The sequence below is a fragment of the Misgurnus anguillicaudatus genome, chromosome 12, assembly GCF_027580225.2.
Source record: "Misgurnus anguillicaudatus chromosome 12, ASM2758022v2, whole genome shotgun sequence".
NCBI lineage: Eukaryota > Metazoa > Chordata > Actinopteri > Cypriniformes > Cobitidae > Misgurnus > Misgurnus anguillicaudatus.
In genome coordinates, this window is record NC_073348.2 from 38,063,667 (window position 1) to 38,087,299 (window position 23,633).

Below are 23,633 nucleotides of genomic sequence, written 5' to 3' on the forward strand. Positions count from 1 at the left end.
ATATCAGGATATCTAAATAAATAAGCTTTCCATTGATGTATGATTTGTAAGGATAGGACAATATTTTGCCGAGATAAAACTTTGAAAATCTGGAATCTGAGAGTGCAAAAATCAAAATATTGACAAAATCGCCTTTAAAGTTGTCCAAATTAAGTCCTTAGCAACAGATATTCCTAATGATAAATACATATTTGATATATTTAGAGTAGGAAATATACAAAATATTTTAATAGAGCATGCTCTTCATTTAATATCCTAATGATATTTGGCATTAAACAAATATATAACAAATATACCCATGCAACTTGTGCGGTCCAGGGTCACATGAGTAACCCACTTCTAGCCAAAATAAACTTGAATTTGGTCACATGGCGTTTATGCCAAAATATTTGCTTACATGATGGAATATCAGACATCTCACAAAGTCAACAGTGATTACAAGCGGTTTGGTTTTATTTATTTTCCTTCATCTATAGTTAGATGGCTATTAAATTGTCAGTAGCTGTGTTTCCACACTGTAAAAAAACACGCTGAATTTCCTAAAAAAATATAGTGCATAATCTTTGCGTCCCCCTTTTTAAGGCAGTTTCACATGGAATTCCAAGCAATTCCTCAAAAAATTTAGGCTTAAACTGCTCAAAATTCTATGTAAAACTTGCGTAAAAAATTGCAATTGCTTATAATTTCATGGAAAACTTACATTAGGTGCAAAAATTATGCACTATGAATTTTTGTAGTAAATCCAGCATTTTTTTTTCAGTGCATTACCTTTAAATTGTGCAAATTGATGAGTTTCGTTGCAAAACAAGACAACTCCGTATTAAAATTTTTCAGAAATCTTGTTTTACGGTTGTGCATTCCAATTAATATTAATTCAACTGCAGTTGGTTTGTTTTGATTTAAACCTTCATAACTTAAAAAATACAGCCAAGTAGCACCATAAAACAAAATAATAGCATGATAACAAAATAATAAACATGTTTTGACAAAAATGTTAAAAACGGATTTGTCTCGTTTTGCAATGAAACTCTTCAAATACAGCCTATGGAAACTGTACATTTTCATTGGCCGTATTTTCAATTCACAGTTTCAATTGCACAATTAAAGGGTAATGAGAACCCAACTACTGACAGCACTAATTTTGTATTTTTTTAGCCTAGACGTCTGTCCTGTGTTTGCATGGCTATTAACGTCTTTTAAACACAATATTGCTTGCTTGGAATATGAATGTCTATGAACAACTAATGTACCAAGTTTATATTAAGACCTATATTGAATGGTTCCCATACCACACTGAAACAATAAAATGTCAACATTTAATACATCTCGAACCATCCTTTAAGTACCAGAAAAAAGACATGTTGAAAAAGAGGTAAATCACAAGATTTATTGGTCATATGCAAGAGGTAGAGATCTTGCAGTCAGTTCAATTTTTCATACTCTATGTACAGATTCATCAGTAGTGCAACTCGTGCAAGGATGAAAATGACGTTGTCTTCAGAGTGCCGTAACATCTAGAATTCAGCAAAACATTTGACATTTCAGATATGCAACTATACACTGAGATACATCAGAGAGAGCATGTGTCAAACTCCAACATTTACAGCAAAAATGAGATTTGGGATAAAGTACTATTCGGATGTCCTCGTCGTCCACCAATCGTTTTAAGCGATAGTAAATTATTAAAACCAAGAAATAGAAAATGCCTCACCCAAAAAAATGAGCAAAGCCGATCGCTGTAGAAAACATTGCAAGTGACACCTTCCAAAAAAAATGGTTACGCACACCCTTATTACCTGAATTAACTCAAAACTGAAAAAAAAAACTGTCGACCTCATACGAACATCGCTTTCCACAACTAAACAAAATCCGAATGGTTTTTCAAACCATGCAATGCCTCGGTTCGTAAATAAAGTCTGGGTCGAGATTACACCGCGTTCGGTCTCGAACAAGGTACCGTATTAAGTGGTAAACAAGCAATGCCATGCCCAAGACGTGCTGCATGGCTTTAAAGGCTAAAGGGAGATGAAGGTGAACGGTTTGGACGTTGTGCATCAGGCGTTGAACAGAAAGTGAAAGGTATGATTGCGAGTAAAACCCTGAGCTCTGTCCTGTGTACATAGTGTAGGTGAATTTACAGCCCTCTTTGAATTTGAGAGCCCAAGTATGTCCTCAATGGAAAGCACGGGCGATGATGTTGCAGTAAAAAGGACCTTTATACGGCCTTTCGATGCGGCCTCCTCGTGCTTAACGCTCAGACCTCCGATTCGCTAGTCCAGCAAGCTCCTTCGGCAATGAGTTCTCTTTGGACACGAACCCTGAAATACTAAATAGGACGAGCACCGTCTTCCTCTCGGCTTACCGGCAGCGAGGAAGAGGAATGGTGGCCGGCCGACCCGCTGTAAGGGGCGAGGTGGTCGCGTTACGTGCTGACGCCGTGGCTGATGCTCTGCGGGTGCAGCTGCTGCCACATCTGTTGCTGTTGTACCGCCAGCTGCTGCGACTGATCCGACGACGACAGGATGTTGATGAGGGGAGACACGCAGTTTGCAGGAATGATCAGACCTGAGCGAGACATACAGACCGGTTTAACAACACTAGATGCTTAATTCATTACGTCAAGCAACCAAACCACTGCTGTGTCAACTTACCCACAATCCTCTGCCCGTCCTCTGTTCTCAAGCGTACAATCTGCATCTTCACATTGGCGCCGCTGACCGAAGCCAATACGCCCTCGACTTTGGTCCACACGCTAAGCACAGAACCGCACAGGACGAAGTAAGTCCTGCAGCGCAGCCCGATCTCACACTGGAGCCCAATAGAGGCCTTCTTGCAGTTCCCTCGCCTGCACAAAAAACATCCACCAAAGCATGCGGATCATGTGATGCACAAATCAAAAGTAAAGCTTTGTGCTTTTGATCGGTTTCTGATATCGAAGACAAGCACCTACCAGTACGCGTGGGAGCAGATGTCAGCTGAAGAGTTATACTGATCGATCCAGTGCTGCTTGGCATCATCTGACAGAACCTGTTTAGAGATTAAGACGATGGCAATGAATAAGAAACAGGACACAAATATATAAATGGGTAAATGTTTCCTGTTACTAGCTGTGTTTCCATTACCCTTCAAATTTGAGCAATTAAAAATGCGCCCAGTGGAAACATGGCAATTTTGCATAAATTCCCATATATCACAAAAAGGTTTTACACTCGAGTAAGGTGGTTTTTACGGAGCAAAAATTAAATAAAGATTAGTTTTACTTGCGCATTTGAAACTACCACGGAGTGCGCACTCCACATGAAACTAAACGCGCCCAAGCTTGAAAGTTTCACGCGTGCGCGAAACGAAACTTTAAAAAAAATCTGCACATGAAGGTTTCGCGTGAGCACATTAAACTAAACTTTAGATATTTTTACTCCAATGTTACCTTAGGGGCTCGGTAGGTTTTTAAAGCATGCGAACTAAAATATATATATCACAAAACTGCAATGGAAATATTTACAGGTCACCTGACGTGCATAAAAGTCACATGATCATTCTTTAAATATGGCACGGTTCGATTTAAGGACCAGACAAGGGGGTGTGTTCGACTTTATGCGGCATCACAAAAACCGTCAAGCACATGACATTAAAATACTGCGAGAGTGATTCGGGAATCAACTGCTCTGTTTGCTTTCCAGTCGCATGTCGGTCTGCTTGGCGCTGTATGAAGTCGAACGTTCCCATAACCATGGTTTTTGGAGTGATGTATCGCAAGAGAACAAAATGACGTTTTAGTCGAGTAACATCGGATAATAGAAATGTCGTCATTTAATAGTAGGTTATTTTGTCGACATTTAGAAAATAACGATAAAGTTTTGTGCAATTCTTTAACTCTTTCCCCACCATTGATGATTTATCTCATCAATTAAGAGAAAACGCTTCCCTGCCAATGACGATTTTTTTACGACAATCTGTATTTCCGCTTTATCCACAAAGTCTTACCCAACTTATAAAACGCAAACATCCACTGATCCAAAAACTTTAAAAACTCTTCATGTTTTGATCATCGTTCTTAATCTGATCTCTAACAAAAGTCTATATATTGTATGTGTTTATATATTTAAAGAAGAAAATTTTCTGCACTTTTCAGTTCAGGCAGCCCGCCTAAGATGGGAAACCCTACCGCCTTAACTAGGCCGTTCAAAAAAAAAAAAAATTTGCCGTGAAAAAGGCCGTCAAGTGCATCAAAGAATAGTGCAGACGCTCTTCACGCAGCGAGCGGGCACGCGCACCACACGGCCGAAACGAGAAAGACGTGGCCCGAACTGTCACTGTCTGGAGGATAACATGCCAGTTGATAAAACATCTTGGAGAATTGTGCGGACGTGCTTTACACCGTGAGTGTGCATGCGCGCCACACGGCCGAAACGAGATAAAGACGTCATGTCTGGAGGATAGCCAGTTGATAAAACGCGTGTCTGTGAGAACTGTAAGTGGACTTATGTTTTGGGGGTTATTTAAGCCTGTTATTGTATTAGTTTATAGTTCTTGCAAATTTAAAGTAAGGTAGCTGGTGACTTTGTTGTTTGAGCAACCTGCTAGCTAGGTTTCACGTGCCTGTTGATTCGATATAATTGTTAAGCGCTCTTGCTCACTCTATTTATGTGCATTATTTACATGCTACAGTAGTTACACTCCTTTAAGATAATGTAATTAATAGTGGGAAATAATCACTTTTTTTTACAATTTTTGCACATCGTTCGCCAGACGTTCTACAACATTTGGTTTAGTTTGTGTTTATTAACCCTTTAGTTTCACTACATCACACAGCTATTCCTATTGAAAGTAAAACAATCAATTGATTAATAATCTAGTTTGTGTCATTTTCTGTCATAGTTTCTTCAAAATTACATTTTGAGTGTTTTAAATTAAAAAAAGAATTCTCATCATGACGCATATGCCCCGCCCCTTTGATTACCACGCCCCCGGTCCCCCACCGCCCAACCCTACCACCTTAACTAACAGATTTTTTTTTTGCGGAAAACCCTGTGCACTTTTGTGAAAATCATAATAAATGCTGGTGCTGACTGGCAACTTAACTCTTTCACCGCCAGCATTTTTCATGATTTTCACAAAAGTTTAATGACTTCCAGAAAATGTTCCTTTTTAAATATATAAACATACAATATATGAAATAAAAGAACAGAACCTCTGCTTTCAAAACAAAAATCAGTTTCATCCTACCTTCATGTGTTCTGTTTTTATCACCTCTCAAATATGTAGGTTTCATAAAAAACACAAAATTTTGAGCAAAAAAGCTGAGATAATTCCATTTTTGTGAAGGACTTTTGATAGAGATCAGATGCAGAGCGATCTTTAAAACATACACGGACATACAGCTGTTTGCCCTAAGGCAATACTTCCGTTTTTTTCATGTAAACGCAGCTAAAGTGACAAATTATTGAATCAATTTGTGCAAAATATTAATGTATGGTTGCCAAATTATTCTTAAATCACTGGAAAATGAGGTAAAGTACATTTTAAACCTTATGGTGCATTCACACCAACCACGGTAGAGGCGGCAAAAACACGCTATTCGCACGTAGTTGGACACTTGAACATTTGCGAGTACTCACTTCATTCGCGCATGAAAGCAGCGCATAAAATTTTAGGCATTCGAGACATTCCACAATGCCTAATCGCGTCTTTGCATTGACTTAACATGTAAATCACTCGCGCTTGCCGCCTCTACCGCATCTGGTGTGAACCCTGCATCAAACTACATGTTTATGTACTTCGCAATTTTCAATGCATTTCATCAGTATGTGTTCCCAGAGATTAAACCCACAACATTAGCACTGGCAATGAGGTACTCAATCAACTGAAGTACAGAACCACTACCAATATCACATCAAATATAACTGAAATACCTTTTTACTTCTTTTCTTAATGTCTGCATACATCTCCAGTTTCACTTGTTTGCCTGTATTTGGTCTGTAAACCATGAAGAGTCTCTTTCTGGGGTTGACTTCTTTTATCAGGATGGCAACTTTCTTGTTATTTCGCACCTTGAGATGAACCAGAGACAATGATTCAGTATTAAATTAACAAGTTTATTTCTCAGTCAAGAAGTCTTAAGAATGAGACGTCACCTGTACATAGAATCCATCATCTGGTCCATTCTGATCGGCCCAGACATGAGTGGCGTCCTCCCATGACATTCCCCGCTCAACACTGACCTGAACACACAGAATAAACCTTTATTAACCAAAACCTAACTATTCGGACTTATACACGAGTATTATAAATGGTAAACACTAGATGAGTATAAGATGATATACTCTCTACGTACTGTATAGAGCTCCACATGTCCTGAAGTGGAATATCCTGGCGTCAAGAATTTTTTAGCATCTGCTTTCTTCACTTTCTCATCTCCCGAGCCCAAATCTAAAATAACACAAAAATTAAAACATCAAAAACTGCCGAAAGAAACTAAGCATAGCTAGTCAGAAATATCTAAGCGTTTAAAGGGGACATATTATGCCCATTTGTACAAGATGTAATAATATAAGTCTCAGGTGTCCAAGAATGATGTTTCAGCACAAAATACCCCACAGATCATTTATTATAGCATGTCCAAAATGCCCCTATTCGGGCGAGAGCAAAAAAGCACTGTTTTCATGCGTGTACCTTTAAATGCACACCCTGCACGGTTAATAAATAAAAAAAATCACGATTTCATTCCTACATTATAACGATTCATCGGTCTATTAAACCTTTGACAGAAATCAAACCAGAACATCGAAATATGTCTGGGTGCTGTCGCCAAGTCAGAGAGAGAGCCGTCATCATGTAAAGGGGGATTTTTAAACAGTGGGTTGCAATCACAGTTCTTCATTGGTTTACTCGTTTAAAGGAAAACACCAAAGTTTTTTAGTATTTCACTATGTTCTTACCTCAACTTAGATAAATTAATACATACCTATCTTTATTCAATAAATGTACTTCATCTTTGTACAGCGCGCCGTGCATGTGTTAGCATTTAGCCTAGTCCCATTCATTCCTTAGGATCCAAACAAGGATGAATTTAGAACACTTCCATGTTTTCCCTATTTAAAGACATGAGTAGTTATAATAAAAAATGAGAACTATATTGTATGGCGGAAGAGCACTTAGTTTGCATCTCTGGCGCAGTAAAATCATCACTGTTTGGATCCTAAGGAATGAATGGGGCTAGGCTAAATGCTAACACATTCACGACGCGCTGTGCAAAGATGAAGTGCACTCGTAATAAAAAACAATTATAAAAAATTATCCAAACCAATTAAACATTTTAAAGACATTGCTGCAATATTTTTTTTTTATTTTTGTCAGAACCTTTAGTAAATGATGTCATTTTGTTTAGTTGGCATTCAGAATCATGGGAAAATTGTGATTTTGAAACAAAAAACTGAAATCTTTTCCAGAATCGTGCTGCCCTAACTTTACGATTTTATGAATGTTTAAAGCACCTTCTTACCTAAAATACCCATGTCGTATCTGCCGTTCTTTTTAGCATTCTGTATAACAGCGCTGAGAGTGTCTGAGAAATACTGAAAGAGGGCGTTCTGCTGATGGACCTCCATACCGAGAATCCGGTTCAAGAACTTCCCAATGTTGTTGTAATCTTTACGAAAGAAAGCAAACGTATACGATAGGAAATGACAACATTATCTGTGTCTGATGGTGGCATCTATGCTTGTAAAAGGTCTTCAAATGTTACCTTTGTCCAGAGAAAGAACACCAGATCTATCCTCTACATTTATAAGACCCACACCGATTAAACCATTGCGGATTTCTGCAAAAAATAAAATGTGAAGTTATAAAATTAAATAAAGGCGTTTTATCCCGTGCAGGTCTATAATTATGACCGTACCTTTAAAGAAATCTCCGTCAAAGTCAGACGGTGGAGACACTAAAGGAGAATCCAAATTAACGATAGACTTCATGACTATTTCAAGAGCGTTTCTGCCGTACTGTAAAACAAAAACAGGTGTTAGATGATCTAATAACTAAAAATATGAACGCTCTCTACAAAAAATCCTTACTTTATTATCGAAGTTAAATCGGCTCAGGTCTCTCGTCTCTGTGGCCCTTCTGTCACCGTGAGTCAGAGCGCCCTGTTTGAGAAAGACAATGAAGCTGTAACGTTAAAAACAAGCTTTGTTGGTTTGCCGTCGAGACGTACTTCATTCACGAGTGACTCACCAGGCTTTCCAGACGTTTGGCAACAATAGAGGCGAATCTTTGTTCTCCTGCCAGTTCAGAGATGAGGAACACGTACTCGGGAGCAGTGACCTGGTTTGATCTGTGCGTTCGACCTGTTTGCACACGATCCAAAGTCACTCGACTGAAAACTCAAATCTTTCATGAGACAAAGTAATTTTATTGCAATTTTATCAACTCACCAAACTGTTGAATTGCTCTGTCAGCACTCCAGGGCAGCTCTAAGGTCATGTGTACCCTCCTCCTTTGGTTTTTCACTCGCCGGTCGGCTTGAAGGGAAATACCAGAGCTGGCCGCCTCAGAGATGATTGCAATGTTCTACAAAGATGAAGACAGAATTTGTGCATTTGAAAGACGCTTTTATCCAAAGCAATTTACAAGTTACACACGTTGCATTGGTACCTCAATGCTCTATCAAGTTTAGATAACATCGAAAAACATAAGCAACAAACCTTTTCTCCATCCATAAATCTCTGCTTCTCCGTGAGGTTCAGGATTTCAACGGGAACGTCGAGTTCGGATCGGGATTCGTAGGAAATGCTGCCATCGTCGTTGCTGACTACCCTGCCTTTGCGTCCGGTCATCTGCATTACACAAGATGCATGTTTTTAATGTTGTATTATTTAATCAAATTAAAGGATTACTCCACTTTCATAAAAAAAAAAATCACTCCCATGTTATCCAAGATGTTTATTTCTTGCTTTCATCAGTAGAAAAAGAAATCAAGTTTGACGAAAACATTCCTATATAGTGAACTGTTGGGCTCAATTCAAGTCGACTTTATTGGAATGTTTTCCTCAAACTTTCCAAATTGAAAGTCTAAATTGCAGTTTCAAAGTGCTCTGAACAATCCCAAATGAGGCATAAGGGTCTTATCTAGGAAAACGTTCGTCATTTTCACCCAAAAAATAAAAAAAATTGTACATTTTAACCACAACTTCACTTCTTGTACCAACCCTGGGATGTGCGTCCATATGTATTACGTAATCATGTCGAAAGGTCATGCATGCCGTATGCGAAACAACCGCTCCAGGGTGATTCTCGCGAAATTAGACTTATGAGGTGTTGTGAAATATTTTGATAAAAAAGTAAATGCAAAGTAAGAGTATCAAAATAAGAAGCATACAGTTACAAACATCTCTTCATGTACTATTTTGAACATGATTTCAAATGACATCATACAAACCAATTTTGTTGTTTTTCCACATTTAAAGGGGAACATTTTCATTACCGCAACGTGTCCATGACTGGATTTGGGTTCTTTGACATGGAAATATTTATAATTAAAAAATCTAAAAAATAAAAAGCTTCAGTGCATGTTATACTATAAACATTTACAGTAAAGACACATGTGATATTTGGTGATCATTGGTAAATAATAAGGAATATAAATGTGTCCAAGACCAATGTTCTCATCCTCCGCAACAATTTGCAATCATTGTTTAAGCCCTAAAGGAACTAACATTTTCACAAAAAAAAATTGTTGGAAGGGACATAATTGACTGTGACACTCAAGATGGCTACCAGGTAAGCAGATAAGATAAAAGTTGAAATTTTGTTTGTCATAGTATCTAGACAACTTTTTAATTCTCAGTACCGAAACATGAGTTTGTAAATGCATATATTTAATGTAACAACATGTTGCGGTAATGATCATTTTTGATAATGATAATCTAAAAAATGTATAGGAAATATTTTTAAATCCTCTTAAAATAATGGTTATAGTAAGTTCAGACCTTAATCTTATATATGTGCAAAAACATTGGCTTCAAGGGCTTTTTAAAAATTCTGATGTTGGACTTCTTCTAAATCTGGATTTCGTGAGAATCACCCTCCAAGTGTTTACAGGTGTGGAGAAAGAGGGGGAGTCAGATTTTGTTGTATTTGGAATTATATTAATTAGCGTCTTTGTGTCAGTTTATTGTTTAAAAGGTCAAATTGCATACGTCATATGTGACCTTTCGATGTGATGATGTAATACGTAAGGTCGCGAATGCGTATCCCAGGGATAGTGCAAGATGAGAAGTTGTGGTTAAAAGGTACACATTTGGTAAACATGATGATCATTTCGCTAGATATGACCCTTAATGCCTCGGTTGGGATTGTTTGAGCTCTATGAAGCTGGATCGAAACTGCAATTTGGACCTTCAAACAGTTGGGTTCAACTGAAGTCCACTATATAGAGAAAAATCCTAAAATGTTTTCCTTATAAATATCTAATTTCTTCTCGACTGAACAAAGAAAGATATAAACATCTTGGATGACATGGGGGCGAGTAAATTGTGTAAATGTTCTTATGTAAGTGGATTAACCCTAACAAGTCATTTGTTACCTCCGCGACATTGTCGGGGCCTCCGAGCTCATCAATAAGCTCATCGAGCGTGTTAGGTGGCAGGTCCTGGGCCAGTCGCTCCAGTTGTTCCAGCAGGTCCCTCTTCATTTTCTGGGCATCCTCGACTGCATCTTGACTGGTCATACAGCTGGTATCCTCTGGCTCAGTTTTGGCTGTGGCAGATTTGGAAACGGTGATAACAGCTATTAGAAATCATTCACAGTCAGTATAAGAAGTTCCCAATTCAGTGTGACAAAACACAAAGCCCTTGTTTTAACTCGAAACCAGCTTTGAATAAGAACGTGACCACACAATTACATAGATTTGTACATGGCCAACATGGTTTACACTCAGATTTAGTGTCCTTAATAGGGAGCTCACAGACAACATACCAACAGGAACGATGTTGTTTGAAGGTTTCATAGCAGGCGCTGTAAAAGTGGGCCTGGTCGTTCCCAGTCCAGATGCTAACAAGGCACTCTGAATGGAGTCTGGATCAATGCTCTTTTTCTTCTTTTTATTTCTCTTCTCTTTGCTCTTTTTGGTGTCTTTTCTGATGAGCCAAGGATCATCTTCGTCGTCTTCACTGGAATCGTCCTTAAAGGGATTGAAGTCATCCTCATCTTCTCCTGAGCTGGCCGATTTGTAGCTGTCGTCGCTGTCGCCATCTTTGTCTGAATCGTCAGAGTTGCTCTCATCGGAGCTGGCACCTGACATACGTCCAGATTTACGGGCTTTCTTCACTTCCTTCTTTGTTTCTGTACCTGCAAACATGTAAAGCCCATGCGGTCAGAGCGAAACTCTTTCTTTGACACCTTCATTTTCAATTCGACTAATGCCTAATATTTAGAAATGGTGTTTGTAGATGTTTAAGGATATGAAACCAATAAAAGGAACCATTTTTGATACTCTATAGAGGTTTCCATGTCCTGCAAATGGCTGGGGGTTATCATGTAAGAGAATGTGTGACCCTGGACCACAAAACACAAATCATAAGGGGTATATTTGTAACAATAGCCAACAATACATTGTATGGGTCAAAATTATTATTTATGCCAAAAATCAATAGGATATTAAGTAAAGATCATGTTCTATGAAGATATTTTGTACATATCCTACCGTAAAAATATTTTAAAAAATGTATTTATCATAAGTAAGTTGTATTTGATGTATTTATAAAATGTATTTACCTTAGTGTTGTTAAGGACTTTATTTGGACAACTTTAAAGGAGATTTTCTCAATATTTAGATTTTATTGCTCTGATTCTACATTTTCCAAAAACTTCAATGGAAAGCTTATTTATTTAAGATTTTATATGATTTTTAAATCTTAAAGTGACACTCCACTTTATTTGAAAATATGCTCATTTTTCAGCTCCACTAGAGTTAAAGGAAAACACCACCATTTTTCAAGATTTTACTGTGTTCTTACCTCAATTTAGATGAATTAATACATAACTCTTTTTTTTCAATGCGTGCACTTTTAATCTTTGTAAAGCACTTCTTAAATGTGTTAGCATTTAGCCTAGCCCATTCATTCCTATGGCTTCAAACAAAAGTTTTATTTTCTGCCACCATACTTACTCGTGTAACTTACTCGTCTTTAAATAGGGAAAACATGGAAGTGTTTGGTGGCTTATTAATTCATCCCTGTTTGGATCCTAAGGAATGAATGGGGCTAGGCTAACATATTCACGAGGCGCTGTACAAAGATTAAAAGTGCACGTATTGAAAAAAGATCAGGTATGTATTAATTTGTATAAGTTGAGGTAATAACATAGTAAAATATTGAAAAACTGTGGCGTTTTAAAATGATCTCCGAGTCTGTCGGTACCATTTTTAGCATAGCTTAGCATAATCCATTGAATCTGATTAGACCATTAGCATAAAGAGTTTAGATATTTTTTGATTTAAAACTTGACTCTTCTGTAGTTACATTGTGTACGAAGACCGACAGAAAATTAAAATTTGTGATTTTCTAGGCAGATATGGTTAGGACTATACTCTCATTCTGGCGTAATAATCAAGGACAAAGTGATGACACTTTGGGGACACCAAAATATATATAAAAAATTCAACCAATGGTGAGACTTAACAACAAAGACAGGGTGACGCGGGAGACAGGAAGTATATCGCTATCTGAAATATTGCCAAAGACAACGTAACAGGGACGCAGGAAGTATGGCAAGGTAGACGCAGCGTCTCGTTCCCTTCTCAGGGAACAACAGTTACATACGTAACAGAGACGTTTTCATGTGTCAAACACAATTTTGGTATGAATCAACATTCGCATACAGAAGATATAAGCATTTAAAGTGAACAGTTTAGCACGTGTGATTAAAAAGTCTATGATATTCCTACACTACACAGGGAATAATATGGATTTGTTTTCCAAAAATGTATACATACATACATACAGGTAATTGAAAGTGCTTAAATCTATTTTAGGCAAAATTTTAAAAAACTTCCCAGGGCCTTGAATTTTTTCCTCAGATTCACAAACTTGAACTTTTTTAGGCGCGATGCTAATGGTCTAATCAGATTCAATAGATTATGCTAAGCTATGCTAAAAGTGCTAGCACCAGACCCGGAGATCAGCTAAATGGATTCCAAAACGGTAAAAAAAATCAAATGTTTAACTCTAGGGGAGCTGGAACATGAGCCTACTTTCAAAAAAAGTGGAGTGTCCTTTTAAGGCTGGTTTTGTGGACCACGATCACATAGTTAACAGCAACCATACAGCCTTGTGTAATTACAATACCTTTGCGCTTTTTTCCTTTCTGCTCAGTGATGGTTTCCAAAGGCGATGGCGTTTTCTTTGCAGACAGGTCTATACCCAACAAACTAAAGAGCTTCTGTCTGTCTGGAGCAGGGAAATGTTTCTCCACCAGGGACTGCAGCACACCCCTTTAACATAACACAAACAAAATCCAGATCAGTCGACCATCTTTATTTTAATTACTCTGCTGATAAATGAAGAATTGAGACAAGCTTACTTTGCGGTGGAGACGAAGTCATTAAGCTCCCCTCCGCCCTCCTCCAATGCTTCAAGGGTTCGAGCCTCTCCGGTTGATTGAAGACCAATCACCACACACTACACAGAACGACGAAGTTTATTACAACCAAATACCGTGATTCTTTCTCTCCATAAGTTTTAAAGTAAGTCCATACTAACCTTTCCGTTTTTCACCTCCTCCCGGGCCAACTGCACCACTCTTCGTACCTTAGATGCAATGCACAGGTACTTGAAGAACCTCTGGTGAGCAGACCAGAACTGACCCCACATCGACTTCTTCATCCGTTGTTCGGCATCCATCAGGTTGGCGGCTTGCTGGAACTTCTCCCTGGCACTCACCCACTGCAATTTTGCAAGGTAAATTACTTTACGATCAGCACTTTGCGACCACTTATGCCACTTAATCATTTTACATCACGCATTATAAAAGTGTTTCATAGCCACTTTGAGAAGACACTGTTGTACGTTATATCATACGCACCAAGCGGACTGATTTGTTGTACATTTTGATGTAGTCGTTCGTCAAAGGAACTTCTTCGATTTTAAACGTCACGCCTGTGAAGCTCAGCTGTCGAGCGATGTACATTCCTCTCAGCTTCATATCCATGGCAACAATCTCCATGGCACCAACACCTCTAAAATAAAGCCATCATAACAGGGTTACATTCACTATTCGGAGGATGCATGAATATTAACGGCAAGGTCACGGATGCTTGAATGCACAAGACGAACACCGCCATCTGTTATTAGCTCACCTTCTCTCAACAGCTTGGATAAAATTAGTAAATTCCTTAAATGGAGTTCCTTCACCCCAGATACCAAGTCGATTCATATAGGCCATGTTTCGAGGTTCAGATGCTCCTATATAAATAACAGGCATAAAACATGTAGTAATACACCAAATCCCAGGTTTATACAAGATTAAAAACAACACGTACCTGTAGCGCTGGCATACACAACCCTGGCTTTCGGCAGCTTGTTCTGTAGCTCCAAGACTGCCAGCCCGGTCTTTGTGGGTTTGGATGACCCAATAGGGCAAACATTTTTGGCTTTGTGACATTCATCAAAGATGATCTGAATCATGCAGTCAAGGAAATCACCATAGTTACAGCTTTGAGAGCTTTGAGAACGAACACATCTCTACTGTTTACTTTAACATCTGGCAGTATTTGATTTATATTAAATTATCCATTTAATCTGCAATGGCTAAAAAGAGTAAAGTATCTTCTAAAAATGGACCATCTTTAAAGCAAAGCGAGTTTGAAATGTTTAACGTAAAAGAGCAAAAATCTAGTAAGAAATAACACGTTTTTACTGAATGAATATACGAATTCAACAATTTTAATTTATTTTAAACAATAACACACATTAAAGGTCACCTAATATAAGTCTCAAGTGTCCCCAGAACGTGCCTGTGAAGTTTTAGGTCCAAATAACCTATAGATGATTTATTATACCCTATTCAGAGTTCCCACACCTTAGTTAACTTTAAATTCAAGGACCTTTCAAGGACTTTCCAGGTCCAATACCCTCAAATTCAAGAACTAAATGATGGGGACACATTTCAAGTGAGAGCAAGGTTACATTGTGTTACCTTTTAAGATACATTGTTACAGTTCTCTTTTGAGGGAAATTGCGCTGCGTCACTGCGGTGACACTTTGGGGACGCCACCAGGGGTAGGTGCGTCTGAATGTGTATATCAAATTCAACCAATGGTGAGGTTCAACCACAAAGACAGGATGACGCAGGAGTCAGGAAGTATATCGCTATCTGAAATATTGCCAAAGACGGTGTTACAGGGACGCAGGAAGTATGGCAAGGGAGACGCAGCGTCTCGTTCCCTTCTCAGGGAACAACAGTTACATACGTAACCTGAAACGTTTTCATGTGTCAAACACAACTATGCAAAAAAGCATTTTGGTGTGAACCAACATTTCGCATACAGAAGATATAAGCATTTAAAGCAAACAATTATGATATTATCCTACACACCACAGGAAATGTGGATTTTTTTCTTTAAAAAAAGCACTTTCAATGACCTGTATCTATGCATGTATACTTTCAATGCATGTAAACTTCCCAGGTCCTTGAATTTTTTCCCCCCAGATCCACAAACTTTCAAGGATTTTAAGGACCTGTGGGAACCCTGTAGAAATGATGACCTAACCGTGGTCTTTGGACAGTTGTGGGCAGGGCCTGCGCAAAGTGATGTCAGTTTGCGCAGAAAACGGCAACAGCTTGTCTCATGAGACTGTTGAGGTTTTACAGGAATTAAAAACAAAGGAGTGGGCAGTTGAACTCAAGTGAAAAGATAAGGAAGGAGTGTCAATCTAGTTTAATGACATTGCGATTATCACGGTTTTCTATCACTAATACAGTAAATATTTTATAACAAAGTGCCCATGCATGAACTTTTCTGCAGTTAAAGGATACAACACCATCAAAGTCATCTCCACACCAATGCAGCAGCTGTTTGAATCTTGTCTTGTACTTTCCCCCAGACTGACTTTCTCCAATCAGAGACGAGTATGTGGCAAAGATCACACCTTTCTTCACACTGCCATTGTGTTTTGAAGAGATCTTTCCATATTTGAACTGAAAAATGGATGAGGTGAATAAACTTACCACTGAAGTGACAACAAGGAGCATTTTTGGATAGGCAGGAAGTAAAGTACCTTGTTTAACGAATGGACCTGAATGTTCTTTGCTCCGATGTCTCTCAAATCCCTCTCTGCGTCATATTTTAAGTCATTCGAGACACTAAACCTGCAAAGAACAAGTGGGGGACAAATGCATAAGTAATGCTATGAATGGCATACAACATATTTCTGCATGAAAAATAATACATATTTACCAGAGGGATCTTTTCCTGCCAAGAAGATAGTTTTCATATATGATGCCAGCAATGGTTCGACCCTTTCCGACTCCGGCACCATCTCCAATCAGATAAGCCGCTCGGTCTCCATTTGGTAGGAATGTCTCATGTTGCTGTATAAAATAAAAAAAAATACAAGAATGAGAGACAGAACATTGTCATTTATGTAACGCTGTAATTATATTTTTGATTAAAACAACTCCTGTGTTTGCAGTTCCCTCTAAACTGTCTGTGCGTTCAGACTAGACGCGAATAAATAGCTCTATCTGCATGTAGTTGGATGTTTGAATATTTTGTGTAAACTCACTTCATTCGCACGTGAAATTCGCATCATTGTCCAACCTCTTCACTCACTTTTTCAAATTATCGCATGAAACACGCGTTACGCCCGTCAAACAGCCGAAACGCTCAATTCGCACGAATAAGGCGGCCACAGTATGTCGCGTCTTTGCATTGACTTAACAAATAAATCACTTCCGCTTAACGCTTCATTCGCATCTGGAGTGAACAGTATGTAGGATTGCGGCCAAAACTGGTAAAAACTTTTTATAAAGTAAAGCATATAAAGCATATAAAACATTTCAAGTCTGGAATAACCTTGTGCTCAAAATGTACTACACAACAGAAATGACTGTACCACAATTGAAGTTAATTCTCAAAACAAAATAAAAAATGCTCATGCACTTTAAAGGTCGAAAACAAACCTGGGCAGCGTAAGTGATGGCCTCAAGCTGAAGGGCAGATAACCAGCCTCTGTCTATGGTCTCTTCTGGTATGGAAAGTCTGTACCAAACATCTGGTGGGTTGACGCTGGAGAGCGAGCTAGTCTCGACGACAGAATCAGGGTGTCGCAGACCAATCCTCACTGAGAAACGACATGAGGGCAACTTTAACAAACCATGTAAACAAACACATTTTTAACCCACCAACTAACTTTAAAGAAAAACATGCATCGCACATGCAGTCAGTATATAACAATAAATTAGCCGTAAGTACACATAGTCTAGTATAATACATACGTTTCATTGGCATGTATTCAGCATACGTCTCGGCATGACCCAACTCTTCTTCTTCCTCCTCTTCCGGTTCTTCTTCCTCCTTCATTCCTGATAGTTTCTAAAAAATCAAACATCAACAAAAGGGTGAAATTTGTGCTCGTCGACTAATACTTTTTAATGTTTTTTGAAAATGATTACAAACTTACATTCACAGGTGAGAAGCTCCGCATTTTCATGTCATCGTTGACCCAGATTCTTGCTACATCTTTGCCCGACACCTCTTTCTTCAGGCCGTTGTTTAATTCGACTAAAAAACAGAAAGAGAAGAAATGGTTAGAATAAAATACAATGACAAACACACAGAAGACACGTCCCACATCGTGAGCACCTGTGAAACATCAGACTCAAGTGCACGTGAGCTCCTTTAAAACCCTACCCATACCTGATTTGTTCATCATCTTTGTGGAGACCAGAATAATTTCTGAAAGGAAGAGCACTGATATTAAAAAGATACAGATTACAACCACACAGTCTCCATTAAACCTTAAATGGCCCAGAGATAAATCCTGAAAACTCTGTTAACATAAACTCATAAATGCATGAACTACACAGTAAAAAATACAATCAGGTAAATCTGATGAAACCGTTCAAGAACATGACCGGGTCTTACTTCACCTCAAATATGAAACCAGCAAAAATTACAGGAATGATATGGAGGCCAGTAAAATCTAGTGCTACAAAGCCGACAGCTGCATCGACAGACCCTTACAAACAACAAACATCTACAATAGCTCGAAGTCCAACACGTCTGCCAGCACTCACTTGTGCCTGTGGCTGTTGCCGTAGCAACGGGTTGAGCTATGTCAGGCGGAGGCTTCAACTTCATAAGTTCTCCAAGGCTGCTGCTCGTCTTCAGGCTGCCGGGTCTGAGAAGGTCCTTTAACCTGATCTGCTCATTGCTTGGAGCGCAAATGCTGGAAGAGGAGGATGAGCTCTGCTGGGCTGCATGGCTTGTGTGTACCACCTTGGTTACTGTGATGGTCTGCCTGGAAGCGGTCCCGGCTGACGGTTTGGTCACTACGATGGTTCCCAGTGATGGCAACTGATTCAGTTGATTTAAGACAAAGGTAGTGGTTGAGGGCTGAGGCTTCTCCTGTAACAAATCATGGACAGCAAATCATCACACACAAGGCACAAAATGTTATTTTCACCACTAGAGGTCGCTAAACATCAACAACGGTGTAGCTTGATGGCGCTGTGAAAGAGTGTGACACGAGGAGAGTTGGAGTCTGAACACAATGATTGGCGGATGACAAAGGCATTGAATGATTTATTTCGCTCATGTGAGAGATCAGATATGACCCACGACCGTGTAGGAAGGCAAAGCGCATAGATTCCGACATTCTCAATTCGATTTCAGGCTTCAATCATATGTTGAAATAAATCAGTTGCGAATCGGATGCATGCATTTGCAATGCAAGCAGACAGATCAGATATTCACCATGTCAAGACCTGTCGCATAACATTGAAAAAGCAACGTTGGCAGATATTGGATATGAGTCGCTTTTAAAAGATGACAAGTGGTAAGCGGGTCGTAAAAAAAAATCTGAATTTTAACTTCAAATTCAAGGACCTTTCAAGGACTTTTCAGGTGCAATACCCTCAAATTCAAGGACTAAATGGGGGGACACATTTCAAGTGAGAGAAAGGTTACATTGTGTTACCTTTTAAGATACATTGTTACAGTTCCCTTTCAAGGGAACTCGCGCTGCGTCACTGCGGGGACACTTTGGGGACGCCTCCCGTGCGTCTGAATGTGTATATCAAATTCAACCAATGGTGAGGCTTAACGACAAAGACAGGGTGAAGCGGGAGCCAAGAAGTATATCGCTATCTGAAATATTGCCAAAGATGGCGTTACAGGGACGCTGGAAGTATGGCAAGGGAGACGCAGCGTCTCGTTCCCTTCTCAGGGAACAATAGTTACATATGTAACCAGAGACATTTTCATGTGTCAAACCCAACTATGCAAAAAAGCATTTTGGTATGAATCATCATTCGCATACAGAAGATATAAGCATTTAAAGTGAACCGTTTAGCACGTGTGTTTTAAAAGTCTAGAATTTTTATGATATTATCCTACACTACACAGGGAACGATATGGATTTTTTTCCAGAAAACTTCTTGCATAAAATCGATTCAAGCACTTTCAATGATCTGTATCCATGTATGTATATTTTCAAAAACTTCCCAGGGCCTTGAATTTCCCCCCAGATTCACAAACTTTTAAGGATTTCAAGGACCCGTGGGAACCCTGTATCATGAGAGTGACACAACAGTTCTGCATTTGTATTGCTCTCGTGATACTTTAATGTCACATGCCAATCGGTCTGTGAAGTGCAACAAAGTCGAGCACACCAAAGGTAGAAACTGAGGAAAACCTGGACATGACAACACTAAAAAGAAACACTACAAATAGGGTCGGAGCACTGGTTAGTTCTCTGAATTTTAACATTGTCCCATAAAATATTTGGGATCATGCAAGTGCACATGTGAACGAGGCGCTTTGCTAGAGATTTTTGTATATTGTGCCTTCAACCCCTACCACAAACAAATGTTGATAAATTTAATTTCTGTGCCGAACTGCAAAAATAAGTTTTCCCTGACTCTCCAACCATCTAACATAATAGTCCCACTGCAAACTTAGCATTTGTTAAGAGTTTATTTAGCTATGTCGTGTTGCTTATACACGGAGTATAATATTTTGTCAGCACCACATATCGCATAATAGAAACATCTGAGATGTCTACCAATAAAAGTGTTTAACTCTTTTGAAGAAACCTAATTTGAGAGGTGATAAAAAGAACAAATGAAGGTAGGATTTTTTTTTTAAAGCACTGGGTTTGTTCTTTCAGTTGATATATTGTATGTTTATATATCTAAAGAAGAATGTTTTCTGGACCGTATTAAAGGTGCAGTGTGCAAATTATAGCGGCATCTAGTGATGAGGTTGTGTATTGCAACCAACAGCTCAGTCCACTGCTCATCCCTCACTTTGAAACACATAGAGAAGCTACGGTAGCCACCACCGGACAAACTTGTCATCGTCGGAGACAACTTAGTAAAAAACGTTTGGCCGCTAAGGGCTTCTGTAAACATGGCAGCACAAAATGGCAACTCCCATCTAAGGGGACACTCGGTTAATGTAGATAAAAACGTCTCATTCTAAGGTAGTAATCACATAACGGTTCATTATGTAAGGTCTTTATACACCCCTTAAAATATAGTTATGTATACCTAGCATTTCTGTCAAGAGATCCTTAAAAAAATTACACACTGCACCTTTAAACTTTTGTGAAAATCACAATAAAAAATGCTGGTGCTGGCTGGCAACCTTTTTAACAAATGCTGATGGGAAAGAGTTAAACAAGTGTAAATCTATTCTGAAGCTGTCTGAATAAAAAATGCAATAAGGTTTAGTCCGGACGAGTTTCATAAACATGTAAACTTACCCTGATTGTGACTGTAGGTGATGGTGGAATTCCAGGTGCTTCATTACCAAGACCAATGCCCAGAGCATTTATTGACACAGACTATAAAGACAAACAAATATCAGTCATCTCATGTGCTCATTTAAAAAGATGCGGAGTGTATTCAGATTCAAAGTACTAACATCATAAGCATTCACGGTCAACACTAGCGTATGACAATATTCTTGCGGGATGTTATTTACCTGTTGCGAGGAAGGGGTTGGTATAACATCCGGAGGATCAACCTCAAAAAAGTCATTAGGACATATTCCACTTTCACTAAGAGCAGCTAAAAGCAAATCCTGTCCAGGATCCATTGTCTGAAAAAAGACAGAAGAAACAAATGTAACACTGCTGCTAACCTAACCAAAAAGTTAGCTCTAAAGTTACAAACTATGTATTTTTATAAGCTTGAATGAGTTAAAAAAATAATAATAATTCAGCAACTTGAACCTCAAACTCAAATAACCATTACCACAACAGTGTCAAGAGCAGTTTAATATAGAGCTGGATGCTGTTTAGGCCTTCGTTCATAAAAAAATAAATACGTTATACGAATGTTTTTACGAATTTAAACAATAACAAACCAGCCATTATTTGTATTTGTCAAGTTAATAATAATAACAACTAGTGTGCTATTGCTGCAAACAGCTCGTGCTCACCACATCAACTCCACACGTGTTTGCCAAAACTGATCCAACTAGATACTTCCTGGTCTGACGTTGCTGCTGGTTGTTAATGTCATTCAATTTTAACGTCTAAATAAAAACAAAAAAACACGTTATAACGATCACTGATGTGAACTAAACAGCGCCAATAATCTGTAACGTGATCTGATGGCACAACATCAGACACCTTGTACAGTAACTTAAACGTGCTATCAGGAGAACTGTACTTTAGTCAAAAACATTCAGTCCTTTTAAATGTTTCCCAACAACAGGATCGCCGAATAAATAAAATATTAAACTGTAGCTTAATAAACCCTCGTTCCTCAAAATTGTGCAGTGTAATGCTGCATGTGGTGACAACAGCCCCTCAGTCTTGGCAACGCTGGTTGCTAGCTAATTTCCCTCACGACCCGTTTCATGCCAAACGGGGGTCGCAACACTGTTTAAATGGACTATAAACGAGTTTAAATATATTCGATAGAAGTTGTCAAGCAGAGAACGACCCATTTAATGATATAAACGTGAATCATGCCTGTCAGTGACTTTGTCAAAAGTGCGCTAACGGCTCTCTAGGTTAGCTGCCAAACGCGTTAACACACTGCTCTAGCCAGTCCCCGTAGCGAAACGCAATAAAACTTAATATTACTTGTCATGAGGACTCTATATATGCTAGCATTGTAATCCTGGTAGAAAGGAGACCAAAATCTGTGTCTGACAGCTAACGTCCGATGAGTTGAAAACGTACTCCGCTCGGTTCTTCGGGATCCCAACCGTCGCGGCGATGTGCAGAATGTCGCCGCTGCTCGCGCTGCTTGTTTTCTAACCGCTCGGCGCCATCTTTACCCGAGACGCGTGCAGGTCACGTGATGCTGCAGCTTGAAAAACAGCCGATTTTGCGTCCAGATTTTTTCCCGTCCGGAAGACGATGGCGAGGCGTGGAGCACCGATCAAGAGCCAGCCTGCGACCATCATTCAAAAACCATAGAAACCCGTCCATATTAATCGTGGTGTATAATTATTTTTTTAAATCAAATGTAGTCGGAGAAGGAGAGCGCCGAAGACCCGTCACGTGACCTCACCCTCATTTTCAGGAAATGACGCAGTGAAAATGGTTTCCTTCAATGACACGTAAAAATGACAGCGCGAAAGACATGTTGGTAAGGTCAAAGTAGCTCAAACGAAAAAAGGTCAAAACTTGACCTTTTCTTTTTACCGGAGGTTGAAACTCTACCACATCCAGAAAAATAACAAAACCTTTATTATAAAATCGAGTATTTATTTATTTATTTATTTTTATTGTAACTGTGAACATAAAACACAGTGCCAGGGGTAAACAGAGTTACAGCATTTGAGAAATGCCATACAAATGACACAATGATACAGTTTTAAGGGCTTTGGAGTTGCTGGAGTCAGTGAGAGTGTCCAAGTAGGACTAAGATCCTTACAAAAAAAAGGGAAAATATGGCTTAAGCACTTTGAAAATTACATTTGTGTAGAAAAAATTTGCTAAGATAAATAAATGAATCAAAAATTACTGATTCTTTCCATGATTGTCAAAATTATGACAACCCAATAAAATATTCTTGTATGACAACGAAGAATTTTGTAAACATGAACAACATACATAAAGATGAAGCATTCTTTTTCAGCACCACAAAATGAACATAGCAAGTCAATAACTGGAAACATTTTCTTTAAATAAAATGTAACAAGGTACAAAAGGTGAGGTAATTGATACATCCTTAACCTTATTTGTAATTAAGTATTTAAATTCCAAATTTTTCTCCATGGCATATTATTAAACAGGCCATTCCAATAGGACACAATATAGGGATATAGATCGTCTCAGATATAATAATTTCCTAATTCTTTTGTTGCAACCAGAGCAACTGGATTAAAAACAAATATTCCCAATCATCGTATCAAAAGGATGCATTATAGAAACAGTAAGCTGGGATCTGGCTTA

The 23,633-nt window shown here is 38.7% G+C and overlaps 1 protein-coding gene across 6 annotated transcripts; it reads right to left on the reverse strand.

The window, feature by feature from the left end:
- Nucleotides 1–1,373: 1,373 nt before the first annotated feature.
- Nucleotides 1,374–22,756, reverse strand: sbno1 (strawberry notch homolog 1 (Drosophila)). Of its 6 annotated transcripts, none has more exons than XM_073874542.1 (33): nucleotides 22,413–22,654; nucleotides 21,662–21,757; nucleotides 21,203–21,319; nucleotides 20,982–21,062; nucleotides 18,292–18,622; nucleotides 17,912–17,950; nucleotides 17,676–17,776; nucleotides 17,491–17,587; nucleotides 17,176–17,336; nucleotides 16,451–16,584; nucleotides 16,272–16,362; nucleotides 16,030–16,191; nucleotides 14,534–14,669; nucleotides 14,351–14,456; nucleotides 14,077–14,230; nucleotides 13,755–13,937; nucleotides 13,576–13,673; nucleotides 13,341–13,486; nucleotides 10,972–11,343; nucleotides 10,580–10,752; nucleotides 8,700–8,831; nucleotides 8,430–8,565; nucleotides 8,230–8,342; nucleotides 8,070–8,141; nucleotides 7,898–7,997; nucleotides 7,745–7,819; nucleotides 7,502–7,648; nucleotides 6,335–6,429; nucleotides 6,135–6,221; nucleotides 5,913–6,050; nucleotides 2,951–3,027; nucleotides 2,652–2,845; nucleotides 1,374–2,565 (listed from the first exon to the last, which is right to left on the reverse strand). In XM_073874542.1, the coding sequence occupies exons 3-33, from the start codon at nucleotides 21,314–21,316 to the stop codon at nucleotides 2,423–2,425; spliced, it is 4,188 nt and encodes a 1,395-aa protein (XP_073730643.1). In that variant the 5' UTR covers nucleotides 21,317–21,319; nucleotides 21,662–21,757; nucleotides 22,413–22,654; the 3' UTR covers nucleotides 1,374–2,422. The 6 variants fall into 6 exon arrangements, with proteins under 6 accessions (XP_073730643.1, XP_073730645.1, XP_073730640.1 ...); XM_073874544.1 differs by lacking the exon at nucleotides 22,413–22,654 and adding an exon at nucleotides 22,314–22,343; XM_073874539.1 differs by lacking the exon at nucleotides 21,662–21,757 and having other exon boundaries at nucleotides 22,511–22,756.
- Between the last annotated feature and the right edge of the window lie 877 nt (nucleotides 22,757–23,633).

Bases quoted from the DNA above. Each gene is read 5' to 3' on its own strand.
- sbno1 (XM_073874539.1), bottom strand. From the start codon at position 22,639: ATGATGGTCGCAGGCTGGCTCTTGATCGGTGCTCCACGCCTCGCCATC. The intron at 16,192-16,271 runs GTACTTTACTTC...TCCATTTTTCAG, and splicing joins AGGTCCATTCGTTAAACAAG to TTCAAATATGGAAAGATCTC. The intron at 8,566-8,699 runs GTTTGTTGCTTA...TCATCTTTGTAG, and splicing joins GATTTATGGATGGAGAAAAG to AACATTGCAATCATCTCTGA.